An 18,578-nucleotide genomic window follows, 5' to 3' on the forward strand; every position below is an offset into this window, starting at 1 on the left:
ATATTGAAGTTACTGTTGTAATGACAGCTGGCAAATATTAACTGAATATTCACCCGAGACTGTGATTTAATTCATCTCACATGTTACCCTCGAGCTACCCATAGCACAAGGCTCATGAATCACTTAAAAAATAGATTTTGCACGAAAGTTCGAAATCCATCCAAATCCTCGTTTCAATTCACAGTTACTTCCCTTGAAAATCAAAAGATGAACTTCAGAAAATTAGTCGGTTCCAAAAAATATTTCCATCAATTTTGTCTGGAATTAAACAAAAACTAGAAAATTCAAATTAGGAATCATTGACAGTATACTAAAGGGAGTGTGGCAACAGAGAAGAGAAAGTGGATGGAAGAAGAGAGATTTTGGAGTAAGAGGGAGAAAGAGAGAAGCTAAGATTTTGGAATAAGAGTGAAAAAGAGAGAAACAGAGTATGAGAGAAGGATAAGTGAGAATGAGAAGGTGTGAAAAGCAGCAGTCAGGTTGGGCAGAAATGAAGAGCCATGGATTGAGAGCGAGCGACGGTCAGGTTGTCGGCTGGTCTTACATTCTATTGAATAGTTAATTTCCATTTCGATGGCCCTACATAGAAAGCGTTCTCCATGCCGCATAATGGTGATGAAGTTGATAACGCAGAATCTGTATTATGCACGACACTGGCTATGTGGCAGACGCCAACCCGTTTTCCCGCCAATTCAGTTTTCCCGTCTTCCCGCCAATCCCGTTTTCCCGCCTTCCCAACCGTCAGCCGGCAACGTTGGCAATAAATTGTTAAATTCTATCTGGATAATGTCTGCCACCCTGTCTTCGCGTCATATTGCTGACTGTCAACACTCGTTAACCCAGTTATCAGCAGTGCTGACATTTGCCGCCAAAACGCTGATTGTTGGGTAAAACTGGTTATTTTTAGGTAAGAATTGATTGTTGAAAGTAAAGCCTTCAATGGAAAGGCTATGTCACAGATTTTCTATCCTTCGGAGATTGCCTTGTTAGACGAGCAATAGGCCTGAAGATGTTTCCAAGAACATCTCGATTTGATAAGAGAAATGTTATCAACCGTAAATTGAATCGGGAAAAAAAATCGAGTTAAGTAAATGTCTTTCATAGCAGCCTAATTTTAATTCTTCGGCATCCATGTGCGTTATGAGTCCACAAGCAAAGTAATATTATTGGAATCATGAAAATTGTTGTAATCGAGTATTTTCTCAAGTATTGTAATATCAGTTACTCAATTCCAGGATCTATTCAGCCCTTCAACTTATAAAACTGTTTGAAATCTAACTGGGATACTTCAATCTATATTTGTCATCTTCAATTCAAACTTCAACTGGGCTATCTCAATAAATTGCTAATTCTATATTTCATGTGAGAAGGTATAGACACTGATTCTCCAATCTTCGACACAATAAGTTGACGTATAAGCTTATCTACTCAGCTCATGGATAGTTAGGATCCTACAGCTGTGGAATCCTGAATGTTCATTCCAAGCACCCAAAGATTGTGAAAGCAAAGTAACTCAAATGTAAAATGAAGCCAAGTTACTGATGCTTTAACGCTCTGGGAATCATATCTGTGTTTAATGTAGAGAAGAAGTGTAAGCCTCACTGGTGATAAAGCGAATGAACGGAGCAGGGAGGGATAAATTTCCAAGTGTAACCGGTGATTGTGCTTGTGGTGGAGGAGGAGAGGGAGAAGGAAGAGGAAGAGGTGTTGAAAGAGGGTGGTAATTCATAGGGATGAAATAGTAGATACAGAAGCCGCTTGAGATATAATTCGCGGCAATTTGAGGCAAAGAGATAGCAGACTGATGTTCTGAATTTAGAGGCAAAGGGAGAAAGAGACGGAAGCTGAGGTAGGAATGAAACGTCGTCATCTCTCCTCCAACACCAAGGCGAATGAGAGAAATGCTGAATGGAGAAATCCAGGAATGTGATTGAGGAGTTGGATGCCTTTTTGCAGGTATTATAGGTACTTATTTCATTACTCCAGAATTCCATATTTTCTGTTTTAAAATACAACAATCAAAGCCAAATTGAAGTAGCCTACATAGAATGCTTTTTCGCACAATTATAGTTGGTCCCTCACCTTCCCTTGCATACTATTCTAATACTAATTATATAATTATATATATTATTATTATATATTATATTGATATATATATATATATATATATATTATTATATATATATTATTTTTATATATTTTATATTATTTATTTTTATCAATATTTCTCGTTTTGTTTCAGATGGTAGTAAATGTCCGACACCAGGATGTTTAGGCGAAGGCCACGTTACAGGATTGTATTCGCATCATCGCAGGTGAGAATGAGTTGAAAATAGTGTGAAACATTTTTCTTCAGATTATAGAATAGAGACTGGAATAATCCACAAATTGAGTTTTTCGAAATTTAAATGAGTAGCCTAAACTGTTCTGAAAAAACTTGACTAAAAATTCAGTTTTTACTTGTTTCACTTGAGATTGTTCATTTTTCAACTGAACTGTAACTCAATAAATCATTTTTCCTGTGCAATTTAATTTCCATTTCACTCTCAAAAATTCAACTTGGAGGGAAGCCGCATCATATCAATTAAATGTACGGTACAGTAGTTCTTCACATTGAACTGTGATCATATCTCATTTGCAAGAAAAGGAATGAATCTTCTATGTTTAGAACGTTGACTCTGAGATTTTCAGACTACCGTACTTCAAATTATTACTAATTCATCAATTTATATATCGACTATTAGGAGATATTCTATTCTATTGGGATCAAGCTCAAATCGATTAATACATTCAAAATGCATTATACTAACTTGAAATCCATTTCAAATTATGTTGTGAGATAAAATACCTTATCAGATAAGAAAGTTTTGCGAATTAAAATCTGTCTTTAACAAAATATTTTCTTGGAGATCATACAAAATTGGCTCCTCTATTGCAAGCAGAATAGTTTATCATTTCATAGTATGTTTTATTTATCTTCTTTTTTTTAAATTACGTAGTACATAAACTAAGGTAGGCTACTTTCTGAAAAAAACTAGAAATCATTTGTTGTTGTTGGTTATCCATCTTGTTTCCACTATTATTAACACTATTAAACTTTATAAAACTTTAAAGTGAAAAAGCACTCACATTATTTGATGTGGCGACGTCCGTTTCGTTCTGGTATTGCACATCAAATAATGTGAGTGCTTTTTCACTTTAAAGTTTTATAAAGTTTAATAGTGTTAGAAATCATTGTTTGAATTTCTCTCCAGAATAATTCTAGATTAATAATTCTAAATAATCTAGAATAATTCTAAACATCCACTTATAAACTTTATTTTGTTACAGCTTATCTGGATGTCCGAGAAAAGATAAAGTAACTCCAGAAAGTGAGTACAACACTGAGATTCAAGTACATTTCTATAATAAATCATTGATAGAAAATAGTTTTCTTAAACTACAATATAGTTTCGTGACCAGCTTGTTTTGTTATTTGTGTGTTTTGTTCCGAAACGAGTTATTTTAGAGTAGTTGCTTATTTCCTTTAAACCAAACTCCAGCCTCCATCTTTATCTACCCCAATTCTTCCTCATCTGTCGAGGAAAATTCCTATTCCTATATTTCCATTCCAGAGTCACCCTAATCACAGCGGGGTAGAGAGCTTCAATAGTAATTTTATGTCACTTTATATTTCTTATTATTGTTTATAATATTATATATTTACATATTCATTAGACTTTTTTGTTAACTATGATTTCTAATATTATTGTTATATACTGTTATATTGATCCTTTAAAACTTTCCTATACTTTATTCTTTGAATTTTCATCATGAAAAATTGGAGTTGTAAACGAACAGTGTCAGAGTTGGATGAATGCAAAGAGTTTGAGTATATACACGGACTTTGATAATGATTACAACCTTATTCGAAAGTCTTAAATAGTTTAGTATGCTCTTGAGTAGAAATATGGTGAAAGTTGAATGAAGTTGAATCAATCAAGCTTAAGATCGATTACACAAGCAGATAACTGTTATTTAATTCCCAAGTCTATTGTAAAATCAATCCATCTAATATTTCCAGATCATTTATTTATTTATATATTACATGTCATAGGCCATTACAAGAAAAGCATGGACAATTGTCATACAAAAATCAGTCAATAAAAACATAACTTAATCTAGCAATACAAGTTCTTATTTCTAAACAATGCATTATATTAAGATGACAAAAGTAACTATGACTATAATAAATCAACCGATAACCTACGAAGATTATTCACTCAACAATCAACATTTAATTGTTATCTCATATTTTTCAAGTACAATTAGGCTATAGATTTGTATCTATGTCAGTCATACGAATGATTTTCACGTAGACCTTTACTGGAGCAAGAATAAATTATATGATTGGTTTTTGAACCTTAAAACTAGTAGGTACCATTTTTATTATCAAAAATAAAAACTGGAATGTTTATTAATTGGATAGCGCAATGGAAACAACAAAACAGATTTGCTGTAACTATCACAATATTTTGCTACAGCTTTAATCGTGGTATACATTATTTGAGGATAATCCTCAAGTTCAAAGTCATGGGTATTTGAAACAAACTAAAATTATGTAGTTTACAAAGAAAATAAGTTATCTGCTTTTAAAGATCGAGTTCAATAATATTATATGAGATTGAAACCATCTTCAAAGCATAGTTTGTTGGAGAAAAACATTTTGGCAATTATTTACTCTCTACCCGCTGTCCTCATCTTGATTTATACATTTCATTTTTAGATATCGTTGTTCTACATATTGCTGTTAGTTTTTCAAAATGTAATGTTCATCACAACTTGGATTATAATTAATAATTTGATATTGATAATTAGTAATTGTTATTGAGTGTGTGTATATACTCTGAACTCAGTTGTTCTCAAATGAAGGCGTTTCAGTTTGAAAAAAAATTTGATTGAAAACTAGTAGCCTACATGAAATGACCTGATAGGAAAATTCACCTAGCAAAAAAATAGAATATGAGGGAATGAGGGGATTTTTTTCTTCGTTTGAATATTTCAGTAGACTTTAGTTAGATTTTTAGTTAGTAAGACTTTACTTTTGTTTACAAATAATCTGATTATTTATTAGCTGCTATTGGTAGCCAAAAATATATAAATAATTCTAACAAAAAATATTGCACTCTGCATATTTTAGCGAGGCCAGTTACATTTTTCGAAAAGTCTACAGGTACGTTTAGGTCCCGTATAGTTGATAGGTAACTTTTAGGAAAGTATAATTGGAAATTCAAAGAAATTGAGAATTTAATCAAAATTACCCTTCAATAAAGCTCACCTTCATGATTATTCAACTAATAATTTTTATTAGAATTCTGGAATGTACATACCGTACGGTACATATCTTCTGTCAACTTAAGATGGTGAAACTTATCTCAATTCATTTGACATTTTCTCCTAAACACCGAGTTTAGCTACTTAGGTAGGTATAGTTGCTAAACAACTTCTTCCTCAACCATAGATATTATTTTCTTATTAAAGTTTTTCTCATAACTTAAATCAAGATTCCTTAGAGACTTTTACAAAAAATTCTATAATTGCATAGTGCAAGATAATAGTTTATTTATCAGAATGATTCCAAACTAATCAACGTTACTAGGTACTTGAAAATAAAAATATTTCATATCATCGTCTGTTCCTATTAATATCAATATACATTTTCTCCAGTCAATCAATTCATTTATTTCAAAATAATCCAAGATGATGAAGAAAAATTAAAAATGTGAAATGAAAGTGAGCAGCGCTAGGCATAAATTATTCCTCCACCATGTATTGTTCTTGTAATACATTATTATGTATTATTCTTCCACCAATTGCATATGAATGACATGCTCGAGATTTTTCTTTCATCAAAGAAGGATCTGGAACAAAAAAGTTCTCAAACTTCCAGAGCCCATTCATGTGAAATATTTTTTCTGATAAAGATGAGAAAATTTCCAGATATTCACATTTTCATGGGGCAGCCATGCCTCAACTTATGCAAAAAATAATACCAAATAACGTTTTATAATAATTATTCTCTCCCATCATTAAACCTACCGCGGTAGCCTACTCGTAGACCTGTATGTATATTTTCAACATATCAATCTAAAAATTCAAATCAATTGGATCCTTTTCTTCTATCAAATCAAATTGAAATTGAAAGAATACCAGGCAATAAAAACGAGTTTTTCCCAAGTAGGCCTAAATGAAAGTTAATGATAAAAAATGGTTCACAAAAATTATAAAATTACGGTAGGCTAAAATTAGTAGCAAAACTATAGGTTTCAAAAAATAACAGTTTCATTGTGAGTACCTATTATAGGTTATGATAAGTACTAGATAGATAAATAGATAATCGCCTTTATTCATCACACTTTCAAATATTACAAGTGTTATGGGCGAAGTTCAGGCAATAAGAGCCCCTTCTTCCACTTAACCCCACTAGCAGAGACACATGATTGCTACAAGTGAAAGTTAAGATGTAAACGGTATCTTTACTCTATGGTACAAGGTAGTCTAATGTGTCATAAAATTATTTGTCGAAAAAGGAACAATGAAATTCCTTAGTTACTTTAGTCTACTGACTCATAAAATTACCAGTCGGAATGAAAGCCTTTAACGCCTCCACTTGAGAACAGCTGTTAGTTGCTCTTTGACATTTGCTCTAACTGATGATGCCCCGCTGTGCATGGGCAGTCCTGGCGATGCATGAGACTATCCTGAAATGTCCGACGCCCGGCTGCAACGGACGAGGTCACGTGTCGACCAATCGCAACACGCACCGCAGTCTGTCCGGATGTCCGATTGCCGCCGCCTCCAAGCAGGCCGCCCGCGAGCACCGCGCCAAGCGAGCAGGTACGCTTAACAACTAAACAACACATATGGTTTTGTATACTTATATATTTGATTGTCGACTTATATATTTTTAACGCCCCCTAACGTTCAGAATTTCAGTAGGCCTAACAGTAGGCCAATTCAGGTGTAGCCTATATGTTGTCAAAGTGTATAGGGTGATGATAAATGTAATTAAAGTGCTCCATTAATCATCAGTATTGTAAAGATGTATCATTTTGGGCTTCACATCAACAGCCTGCAACGTAATAGATTTACCAGTGTTAATTTTCGGTTCTCAAAGTAATATATTTTTCCTACAGTTACGTTGAAAAGTGGCCATTGCTGCACTGATTACAGAACGCAAAGAATCACTTTTCCGCTCTAGTGCGGGAAAAATTTTTCTGCACTCCAGATTTGCAACATGGCAACGCAAAATACTTAGTAGGTTATATGGAGCAACAGTGCAGCAAAATCAAAATGAAGTTGGTAACAGTGACTGCTGTGGCTGCTATAGTGAGCAGAGGTGCAACGAAGCACAACGCGCTAATTATTATTCATTATATATTATAACCAAGGACAACGAGAACTTTAGGATTTTAGGATTAAGGTTTTTATCAATAATAAAATTACACAGAAAAACATTTGATGCATTTCAGGCAATTTTACCCATAATTACCCACTTTTCATATTCAATGGTAACTGTAGGAAAAACTTAATGTGAAATACGTGCGCAAAGTTCCTCTGCTGCACTCAAAAAACCATTCCGCCCTCGCCTACGGCTCGGGCGTAAACGTTTCTTTCGGTGCAGCAAACTGTCACTTTGCGCACTAGTTGCACAAATAACTATTAAGATACCGGTACCGTAATTCAAAAGACGCCTCCAAACATCATTATAGATAGCTAATGTGGTCTAGCATATAGGCCTAATGACAATGATGACAATCCTGGCATCCGAATCCTAATAATACCTTCATTTACACATCTAGGCCTATTAAGTTAATTTTCTTATTTATTTCCAGATAATAGGTTTTTTAAAAAGTGTTATTTTGCATTGGTCTATTATTCTCATTCAGAAAAAACACTGAATGGGATAATGGTGACATGAATTGGCATAAATTGGCTCTCTATTAACAATAATCATCCCACAGACCAAGAAATAAAATGAGCAGTTAGAAAGATGAAAATTATGTTCACAGAATATCAAAAATAGTATTTTACTCCATGTACCTTCATAGAGCTTTTGTTCATAAATGAAATGTTAATAAAAAATGTACAAGAGATGAAATATTTAGGCAGATTTCTATATACTACTACATTTCATGCAGACATTGACAGAGAGTGAGTAATATGGGTATTTTCATAGGCTCTACTATAATTTGAAAAGAATATATTTCTCTGTAGCTTACCGGTACTTGTTCAAAACATTATTCACTGGTACATTGTCACTATATAGTCAGCACATTCAAAATACCTCCTTGGAATGTGGTTTCAACGCGAAATTAAAGCTCCCGTCGTTTTTCTCAGTACAATAATTGATAATTTGAGATTGTGTAATAGGCTTATTTGTGAATAGTGTATTGGTATGGATGAGGTAGTAGTGCACCGGTGACGTTTGTTTCAGTAGTAACACCGCAACCAGAGTGCGGCTTCAAAGCGGCGGTGCCGGGGGCGGTGACAGTGGCAGGGGTGGGGGTGGGGGTGGGGGCGATGTCACCCTGCGACACGAAGCCAGCCGTGTGCTACCCGTCCAACTACACCGACCCGTCGGTCAGTCGCTCCTCGTCGTCCGACTACGCTCCGTCACCCTACTACTCCAAGGCCACCGTCAAGCCGACCAAGATCCTGCAACAGGAGGACGACAAGTCGAAAATCACACCCAAAATGGAGAGCAATGTGGTCAGCTGTTGTCGGCCGGATATGTTGGTGAAACCGGAAGTGACGTCATGCCGATCGCCACCTCCACCTAGACAGCCTCCAACCTACGACCCGTACATCAACCACGATTCAAACTCCTCGTCGGTGTCCAGCATGGACCAACAGCATCAATCCCACCTGCATCCTCCTCCCCCTCCCCATCTGCCCGTCCCCCCACCGCCGCACCACATACACCCCCCTCCCTCCGTGCCACCATACACGATGGTGGACGACAACCAGCGGCCATCTCTGCAACACCGGCTGCCTTACGACAGCAACATCTCTAGCAATTCCTCCGAGGAGATGTATCAGCGACCACCGCAGAGCGATCGGCCCACATATCCATCCAGTAACCGGTTCCAAAGCGCGCCCGAGATGGCGCGGAACGGTTACGAGGTGCGAGCCTACGAGACGGCGGCGGCTTCCTATGACAGGTACGACGCCCCCCGCTACCCGCCGCCCCCACCCGACTACCCCGAGCCCACCTATGAGGCGGCAGCTCAGCATCAGCAGCAGATGGCGGCAGCCGTCATTAAGCAGGACCCCGTTGCCGAGCAACACGACCAGCCCGACGGACCTCTCTATCCCAGGTAACTAAATTAACTAATCCATCAATAAGATTATAAATCAATAATAACCAAACAAATTTTCAGAAAAATAATACTGGTACTGGAATATCACTTGAAGACTCATTACACAATACATACAGTGGCGTAGCCAAGTGGGGTGAGGGGTGGGATTATAACCCCCACCCCCCAAAGAACTCGAAAAAGTGGCCCAAAAATCCATGATACACCACAACCTCATCATATTCATCTAGGTGACGTCTATAAGGGGCCCAAAATGTTTGGTCACCCCCCCCCTCATTTCAAAATCCTGGCTACGCTACTGAGTAGGCTACACAGTACCTACTCAGTATAGTGAATTTGAAAATTAAAACGGGGTTACTTAAGCCTACAGGGTAACAAAAGCCATTTTGCAAGGTAAATTTCAAGAGCCCATGTTGGTAACACTGATTTCAGAAATCCTGGATGTTTATAGATCTATGAGTTGGAAATTGTACAAACTTCAAGCTGATGCAAGAAAAAAATTACTGAGATTTGAAGTAAAGCATTAAAAAATTTTATTATTTGGAGGAAATTTGTACCAAATTTTATACCGATCATAACTTTATTTGTCCATCCCAGTCTGTTCTCTTTCAAGTTTAGTAACTATTTCGAAACATAACCTCAATTGTCTGTCTAGATGATGTATCAGTTAGTTCTCAAATTTTGAGGTTATTTTTTTCCTGATGCTTCTCTTTTCTCAGCTGGTCTGTCTACGGGGTAACAAAAGCCACAAGAAAAGCCACACTTTTTTGTATGAGTGTAAATGATCATTTATGGTAATCTAGAAAATGTAAATAATTCTTCAAACTATTATTTTTCTCATATAAAACATGAATTTTGTTTCTTTTAGTCTAGTGTATGGATTTAGTTGCTCCAGAAGTGTTAAACTTGAGCCAAAATCTCATTCATTCACTCATTTAATCTTAAAATAAAAATTGTATTATTTTTCTCCATTAAATTCAGTTTTTTAAACATGAATATTGTTTCTCTTAGTCTAGTGTATGGAATTAGTTACCCCAGGAGTATTCAACTTGAGCCAAACATTCATTTAACATACCTGGTTTTTGTTACCCCATTCCAGGGGGAAACTTAGACCACCATGTTTTTTATATTTTTTCAGGTGAAAAATTGTTCAAATAATTTTTTTATTACATGAAACAATAAGTCAAGGTACAGACCCAAGTTTTGCACTAAGTTTCAAATCTGTAAATTGATTGGTCTAGATTCAGCAGGTGTTTGAATTTTAAAAGTGGCCTAAGTAAGCCCGTTTTACGGTACATTCTGCCTTTGAATGATACAACAGTTGAATACAATTAGGTTTCAGAAGTATACTATATTATAGAGTTCATACTAAAATACATATCATGCAATACATTAATATACGAATGTAAAATACATACTGCATAAAGTTTATACTGAACAGTAAAATATACAGTGATTACACAGTAATATTATACGTATAGACCTAATTTAGGTCATTATGCCTTGTATGTAGTCACTGAATGAAAAAACAGATATGATTTAGTTTTTTCTCTTGTTATAGATATTTTTTTGTAAGAAAATTAATTCGACTATGTTTTCTATATTTTAGTTTTTCAGTCTATTCACTAAATTGCGAACATTGTAATGAAAAATTAACTCATGATAATGATAATAGGAAAACTTCACATTCTTTTTGAGAATTTCTATAACAAATTCCATTGAGTTTAAAGTTTCTTTATCATGCCAATTAATCAGGATTTATTGATTTTTCATGCATATAATAAAAAATTAAGATTTCAAAAAATCAATATTAAAAGCGAAAGAGTACAGTACGGTAATGTTCAGTTTTCACAAAACTGCTCCACTAGTGGTGATTATAAGCGAATAAAAGCAATAATCCTGTAATATTTGAAATAAGAGCCTTCTCTGCAGCATCACAAGAAAAACCATGATTTCACGTAACTATTAAATGTATCATACTGTTGTTTTACGAGAATTGTTTTTTACTAGATAAGATTATTTAAATAATTTGGTTCTAAAGTAGACAAATCATGCAATGCTTTAAACTCCAGCATTAAATGTACTGTAGTTGATTTTACATACGGTATTTTATTATTGTTTTATCTGTATTCAGTAGATGTAAAAGAAAATCATTGAGCATTGATGGAGTGTTTTAAAAAGCATTTAGCTGTTAAAGCTGAAATATGCTGAAAAGCATAATATTTTTCGAAAGTTTCTCTTTACTGTGTATGAAATTTTAAATATTTTTTATCAAAGTGAATCAGGAGCCATACAATCATCAAATGCTTAGTTTCTCTATTATTGGACAAAAGCTCTTGGTTTTCCTTTATTTATAAAGAAACAAACAAATCACAATGATATTAATTATTATTAGCAAATTATTTTTTGTATACGGTATTTTGTGACACAGGTTCAATAAAAACCTTTCTAAAGAACTCACAAAAATCAAGAATAATCAGACTATTGACTTTTCTCTTTTTCACAAAAAAAATATTCGGTAGATGAAGCTACAGCTGATAAGTCATTCAACATTAGTACCGCTATAACAGTTGGTCAATGGAATTTTGTACTGAAGAGATAACAATTCAAATCTCCTCACTTTTGATCTGTCATATGACTCTACTTTATAGTTTGATCATTAAATCATGCATTATTGTGTTAATAGGACACACAATAGGCTCACGCAGAGTACGGTAGGAGTATTGTACATCTTCAACGGGAGTGTAAGAAATTGTAGCTGGTGAGAACTTATTTTAAAATTCTAATTAATCTCACAAAAAATATGAGATTATTTTTATAATGTTGGAATAATAATTTGTTTTGATGATTGATTGCTGATTTTAATGTAAGTAATTTGGAATTGTTTTGAATTGCAGACCGATGTACCATTACGATCCAGCGAATGGGAACGTTCCAGCGGGGTTTTCGCCAGCAGCCATCAATTTGTCAGTGAAATGCGTGACTGCTTCACAGATGAAATGCAATGAGCCAAGGTCACCCGGTGGTGGCTCTGTCATGGACCTGTCAACTTCCAGTGTCACATCAACTAGTCCACAGGTGAATTTGATAATCTTTATTGAAATATAATATATTATATTAATAAATACATTTTGTGAAAATTATCCATTTTATAAAATATCTTCCAATTTTTTACAAGTAGGCATCATCCTTGTAATGAATTCATCAATTTTTATTTATAGTATCCCATATAATTCCATACAATTTTATTTTATTTCATACAAGCTACAATTTTATTTAAAATAAAATAAGTTTTATTTAATTGCATATTGAAAAATGCAAATTGATAAAAAATGAAATGGTTCTGGGAGTATATATAAGTGTAAAGAAATCTATTTTAAGAAATGTTTCCACATTCCACATTCTTGAATATTTTGAAACAAAATAAAACTCCAGCAATCAAAATATTCGTCTCCAGCAAAATCGCAAGTCCATAATTTCTCATGAAAATTCTGAAATACAGTATTTCTGATACTGAAAATCCAGTATTGGATCGAGTAGCATGCTACCTTAGAATATTACAGTTGTATAGTTTATCACTTCCTATAATAAAAGTTTTTATACAATGTACATAATGAAAACTTTTACTAATGTATATAAAATGAAAACTTACTATTTTTTTAAAACGTTGCCATAAATTTAATTTTTTTGTATTTTGTTTTTGGCAAATAAATTCATTCATTCATTCATTCAAAATAGCTGTTGCGAGTTATAAATAGTGACTAATAGTTTTTTTTAGTATCTTTAACGTTTGGACTTTGTTTATTTGTTTTTTATTGATTCAATTTAACTGAGAGTTATTTTTGAAAGTTAAATCTGTGTTTTTTTTTGTTTTGGATTGTAAATTGGAGTCAAACTCGAAAATTCTAAAGTGACATAAGATGCAATCATAGAGAAAATATAGACATCTTTTCTCTATGAATTTAATCTAGCTAAATTTGGACTGTTGTAAAAAATTAGAATTGGAACAGTTTTGGGCTTTAGCCTGAAATACGAACCTAGAGGTTGTGTAATTTTGAATGATTGAATAAATAAATGATTGATTTTAATATGTGAAATATTAAATACAAGGTATATTTACAGATAAATTATTAGTGTAAGCTATTTTTACATGATGTATTTATTGATGTGGTGTGTGTTGTATCAGGCCGCTCCATATGGTTCGAACAGCCTCAGTCCTCACCACTACGGGGCGCAAAGGGGGAGTCCTCAGGCCGCCAAGAGCCCCCACCACAGTTCCAGTCCACAAGTGCCAAGCCCTCAGGGCCAAACCCTCGATCTCAGCGTCAATAACAGGTCAGCATCTCCTGAATCAATGACTTTCATCATCATCATCATCAGTGTTCTGCCCCAGGGCAGGTCCATGATCCACCTTCTCCATTCCTTACTGTCCAACATTCCTCACTGTCCAATCATTCTGCTGTTGAAAAATAGCATTCAAGTTTATGGACAAAAATTTTCTGTGCTGATAGCTATGTGTACGACGTCCATGAATATTATCAAGCCACAACAGAAACATCAATTCAGATTAGATTTCTTATTTTGTAAACAATATGTGCCTACACCGAGTATGTAAGGGTGGGAAAATGAAAAACCAAGAAATGATCGTACTGGTTTTGATAATTAAAACAAAACAATAAATTATTTGTACAAAAAAATTAGAATTATAATTATAAATTATGAAATAACAATAAATAGATAAATATTTCAAGGGCTACTCGCTTGGCTGCTAGTGAAGATTAAATTTGTTGTGGTTATGGAAAAATTAAAACAATGACTCAGTAGTCACCTACCTTTATGATAATGGCCCCCAATTTGGCATCCACTGGTTAATCGCGACGTTAATTATTAATGAAAAATAAATAAAAAAACTGATCTAATGAAGTGGGTTCAGATCCCTTCTTATTCAATAATACAATTCTCTTTAAACTGCCCGAACTGTGACAGGAAAACTGTATTATAAAACAAGAACAAAATCTATCCCCTTCACCAGAACAGCCGGACTTTTACTCTCAGTCCTAACGAACGAGCTCACACACCGACCAGTAAAAATTTTGGGTATTAATATATAACTCAGTCAATGCCAAACATGAAGCCATTTCAAATACATATTTTTATCAGTCGCACAAGCCGAGCACGTTTGTTATGAAAAACAAAAGAGAAACTACAATAATTTTGATAACAAGTGAAATAAACAATCTTTCTGTCGATGACAAAACTGTTCAAAGGCAGAAACACCGTTCATTAAACTTTTCGTAAAATAAAACTCTAAAATCCTGATCAATATGAGATAAATATATGAATCATATATATGTCCCATATGACCAGGTGACAATTTATACAACTAGATTAGCCTACAATAAAAAAGAAATAACATATTATGAGTGAATTTCATCAATAATTTATCAGTAAGAGGCAGGTGAATCAGTAACAACCAATTCTTGCGCTGATTAATAATTCAGTTTATATAGTGAGATTCACACGTTATAATGACCGTATTTGATTAACATTGGTGTTGATATCCCTGTCTAACAATCGACAAAGCAGATGGCGCTATCCTTTTCTAGCTCTGCAACGTTGCCTGATCGTTTTCTAACAATGTTGAAGTATTAATCTCAATCATAAAAATGTATTTCTTATCCTTATAATTGATAAGTATATTTTTTTGACAAATAAGAAAGATATAATTGATTATTTTGAACAGTAAATTACTTTAGATATACCAGTATCAGCTATCCTCCATAGAAGGCAGTTGCAAGGTAGAGAATCAGCAACGCTGTTCTTCTATCTTTCTTATTTGAGAAAGCATTTTGCATTATTTTACTTCCAGTACTGGTTCTTCAAATTAAATCATACTAAGGATTGAATTGTAATAAATTGAGTGATAATAAATTTATAGCCTATACCTTTTTATGATATTTAATCTATGCTAGCAAATAATGATTATGTTATAAGTTGTAATGTTGGATGATTGTATGATGACCGACTGGGTCAATGACATATTGTTTGTGCCCTACTCAGATTAGGGTGGTGCGTTTTTAGGGGAACTGGCCGGCCCGTCTTCCCCGGGGCGGTTCCCCCCGGCGCCCCCCCTGCAGCCCCCGCCCCCGCACCCTACAGTCGGGACTCCACCCCCGACAGCGGCGGGTCGCACTACCTCGACTCCTACCGAGACGTCAATGGTAATTCACTTTTTACACTATAATTATTATTCAAATTATATAATTATTATTTAATTATAATCATAATTACCGTATTCCAATTTAAACATGCATCACTTACACAATAATTCTTATCATTGAGACTATTTAGACTTTAAGGCCCAGTTGCACAAAAGACTGTTAAATTTTAACTATGATTAAGTGCCAATTCAAGACGCTACTTGCTTCTCTTATTAATTCTCGTCTTCTCGTGGCATTTAAGCGTCAAATTAAACATATACTTTTGTGCAACCGGGTCCTGGACTAATTTAGATGATTCTCAATCATTTTCATGCTCATAACTTCCAGTTTCTACAAGGTGAGTACAGTATATTCCAAAGATATTTTCTAGGACAAAATTCTATTTCAAGTCACGAAGTGTGTACTTCCCTGTGAATTTGATAATTGACTAATGTTTGGGCGTACTTTATCATTGAAAATCAATTTCGCTCCACAGAATTAAAGGAATAGCTTCTTCTTTGAAGTGGATTGCATCAAGGCTGTGCAAATGGCTGAGAGAAAGAAAAACATTTCAATGGTGATATTTTTCAAAGTTTGTATACTATCTAGTTATCAAAATAAAAAAGGTTTCTCAGGAAATTTTTCCCGATTATTATAGCGGTGATATTTTAGATATTAGCGCCTGAAAATTGAATTTTTGGGACAGATCATTTAAAATTCGGTAAGAGATAAATTTGTGAAATTTTGAGAATAAATTATCCATGGTACTCATTCACTGAATACAAAAACTACCTCAAAATATAATTTTTTGAGAAAGGTATTCTTAACTCAAGTTAAAATAACTTAAGGATGAGTTATTTTTGGTTATTTTTTGAAAAGGGAATAACTTTCTCAAAAATTTATATTCACAGGAAATTTTTTTATTCAATCAACAATATCATTAAGGATTCATCCTAAGAATTTCATGAATTCATCTCTTACCGAATTTGAAATGATATGTCCCAAAAATGTGAACTTTAGACTCTCATAGATATCTTTAAAAGTGATAATAGGAGAAAAATTCCTGAGAAAACGTTTTTATCTTGATAACTTAAAAATATACAAATTGGAAAACTTTGAAAAATATTACCAGTAAAAAAGTTTTTTTGCTACAGGTACCTTGGAGAGTGACCATTTCTGCACTGATTGCAGGCCGCAAAGAATCACTTTTCCGCTCTAGTGCGCAAAGTATTACTTTGCGTATTCTTAATACTTTGCGTATTATCTTGCAGCCATCCCAATCAGCTGTTGACATTGTTGTTGGCTTGTATTTTGAATGCGAATTCATTCTATCTATATTTTTTCTGATTTTCAAATAAATAAAAATGTCATTAAATTATTAAGTAAAACTCATTAAATTATACATTTTGAATATTATTAATTATTCATTATTTCAAATAATATTTTTTTTCATCCATAGATATTGATTGGTTGGAAAATCATTTAGAAATTGAGATTTACTCAAAATTATTCGAATTTTCAAATTAATGGGATTAATTTAATTTTTAATTTGAATAAATTATCGATTACCATATTAATTTTCAATTGAATTACCAAGTTTAAAATAAATTGAAGTTGTTATTAATAACAAAATTATACAGACAAACATTAATTTGATGGATTTCAGCCATCATTTTACTCATATTGAATGGTAACTTTAGGAAAAATTTAATGTGAAATACATGCGCAAAGTTCCTCTTCTGCACTCGAAAAACCAATCCAAAACTCGTAAACGTTTCTTTCAGTGCAGCAAACTGTCACTTTGCGCACTAGTTGCACAAATAACTATTTCAGCCTGTTGCACAGACTCAAAAACTCACAATAGTGGGTAAATTCATAATCATATTTACAGAGAAATGTATGTTGTGAGCTTTAATAGAATACATATAATTATTGTATTTTATTTTTATTTCAATACGGTATATATTATTTGGTTTAGGAATTTTATGATGAAGACAAAATATTGTGTCTCTTGGACAACGGTATTATTATATAGAAATAAATAATTGTTGTATTCTATTGAAAATATTGTGTATTCTTAGGCTGAAGCTCTCTACCTCTCTTGTCAACTATTCCTTTCTCCTTCCCTCAATATATTCATTCCCCTCATCAACTCACCCCTAATCATGAGTATCGCAATTTTACTTCAAACTGTACAGCTGATATGTTAGTACGGAATTTTATTTTTTTATTTTCGATTTTTCTCTCACAAGTAGTTGATGTGATTTTGCTTATTTCATTTGCATGCATGTATCACATAATTATTGTTTAGCAGTCACAATTCACAACATTTTGACAGAATAAGTATATCAGCTCTCATCAAGTTTCAACACTAGAATGACGACTCACAGACTAGGTATATTAATTGTGAGAAATATAAAACTTTCACTCACTGATTGGAGAGCGTGCTTTCGAATCGCAATTTTTTGATGACCGTTGACAATGAATCCCATGCGATTCAAAAGGATGCTCCAGTCAGTAAGTGAACATGTCATATTTTTCACAATTAATATAGTCTGCAAGTCGCCATTCTAGTGTTAAAACTCGATGAAACACAATAAGCAGTTCTTAACGGATAAATGAATTTAATATTTATCGCAGTTCTGTTAGTACGGTATTAATTTGATTATGTCTGATTATTGGGATATATCTGAACACTGTACGGTATGCAAGTTCACTGAACAGACCTCTGTATAAAGTAAGAATGAGATCAATAACTTAATTTCAATTCTTGCATTACAACTTGATCGAAAGGTAGAATTGGTGATGAATTTAAATTAAGAACGGCAGGATTTTCTAGCACATTCATATTATTGAGTGCCTCATGATTTACCGCAATGTCACTTTTAAGTTTTTTTCAATAGCATCCTTTCTAAAACTAATGAATTTTTATTGAGCTTGGTTTGAATTATACAAAAAATCTACTCACTATGGTATAGCAGGCTTGATTGCAGATTCAAAACGATTCTATTATAAGTAT

The 18,578-nt window shown here is 33.7% G+C and overlaps 1 protein-coding gene across 11 annotated transcripts in view; it reads left to right on the forward strand.

Moving 5' to 3' along the window:
* Positions 1 to 18,578, forward strand: part of LOC111049000 (trithorax group protein osa) — a 466,078-nt gene that overhangs the window by 425,323 nt on the left and 22,177 nt on the right. For 7 of the 11 annotated variants that reach the window (XR_005572269.1, XM_039436316.1, XM_039436313.1 and 4 more), the window contains 7 exons: positions 2,243 to 2,315; positions 3,331 to 3,371; positions 6,718 to 6,876; positions 8,477 to 9,359; positions 12,257 to 12,437; positions 13,546 to 13,694; positions 15,420 to 15,580. Coding sequence is in view for 10 of the 11 variants with exons in the window: in XM_039436316.1 (XP_039292250.1) it covers positions 2,243 to 2,315; positions 3,331 to 3,371; positions 6,718 to 6,876; positions 8,477 to 9,359; positions 12,257 to 12,437; positions 13,546 to 13,694; positions 15,420 to 15,580 (1,647 nt within the window). In the remaining variant the exon portion in view is untranslated. The remainder of the gene's footprint in view (positions 1 to 2,242; positions 2,316 to 3,330; positions 3,372 to 6,717; positions 6,877 to 8,476; positions 9,360 to 12,256; positions 12,438 to 13,545; positions 13,695 to 15,419; positions 15,581 to 18,578) is intronic. The other 4 variants (XM_039436315.1, XM_039436314.1, XM_039436317.1 and 1 more) reach the window with 4 other exon arrangements.

The sequence above is a fragment of the Nilaparvata lugens genome, chromosome 10, assembly GCF_014356525.2.
Source record: "Nilaparvata lugens isolate BPH chromosome 10, ASM1435652v1, whole genome shotgun sequence".
Lineage (NCBI taxonomy): Eukaryota > Metazoa > Arthropoda > Insecta > Hemiptera > Delphacidae > Nilaparvata > Nilaparvata lugens.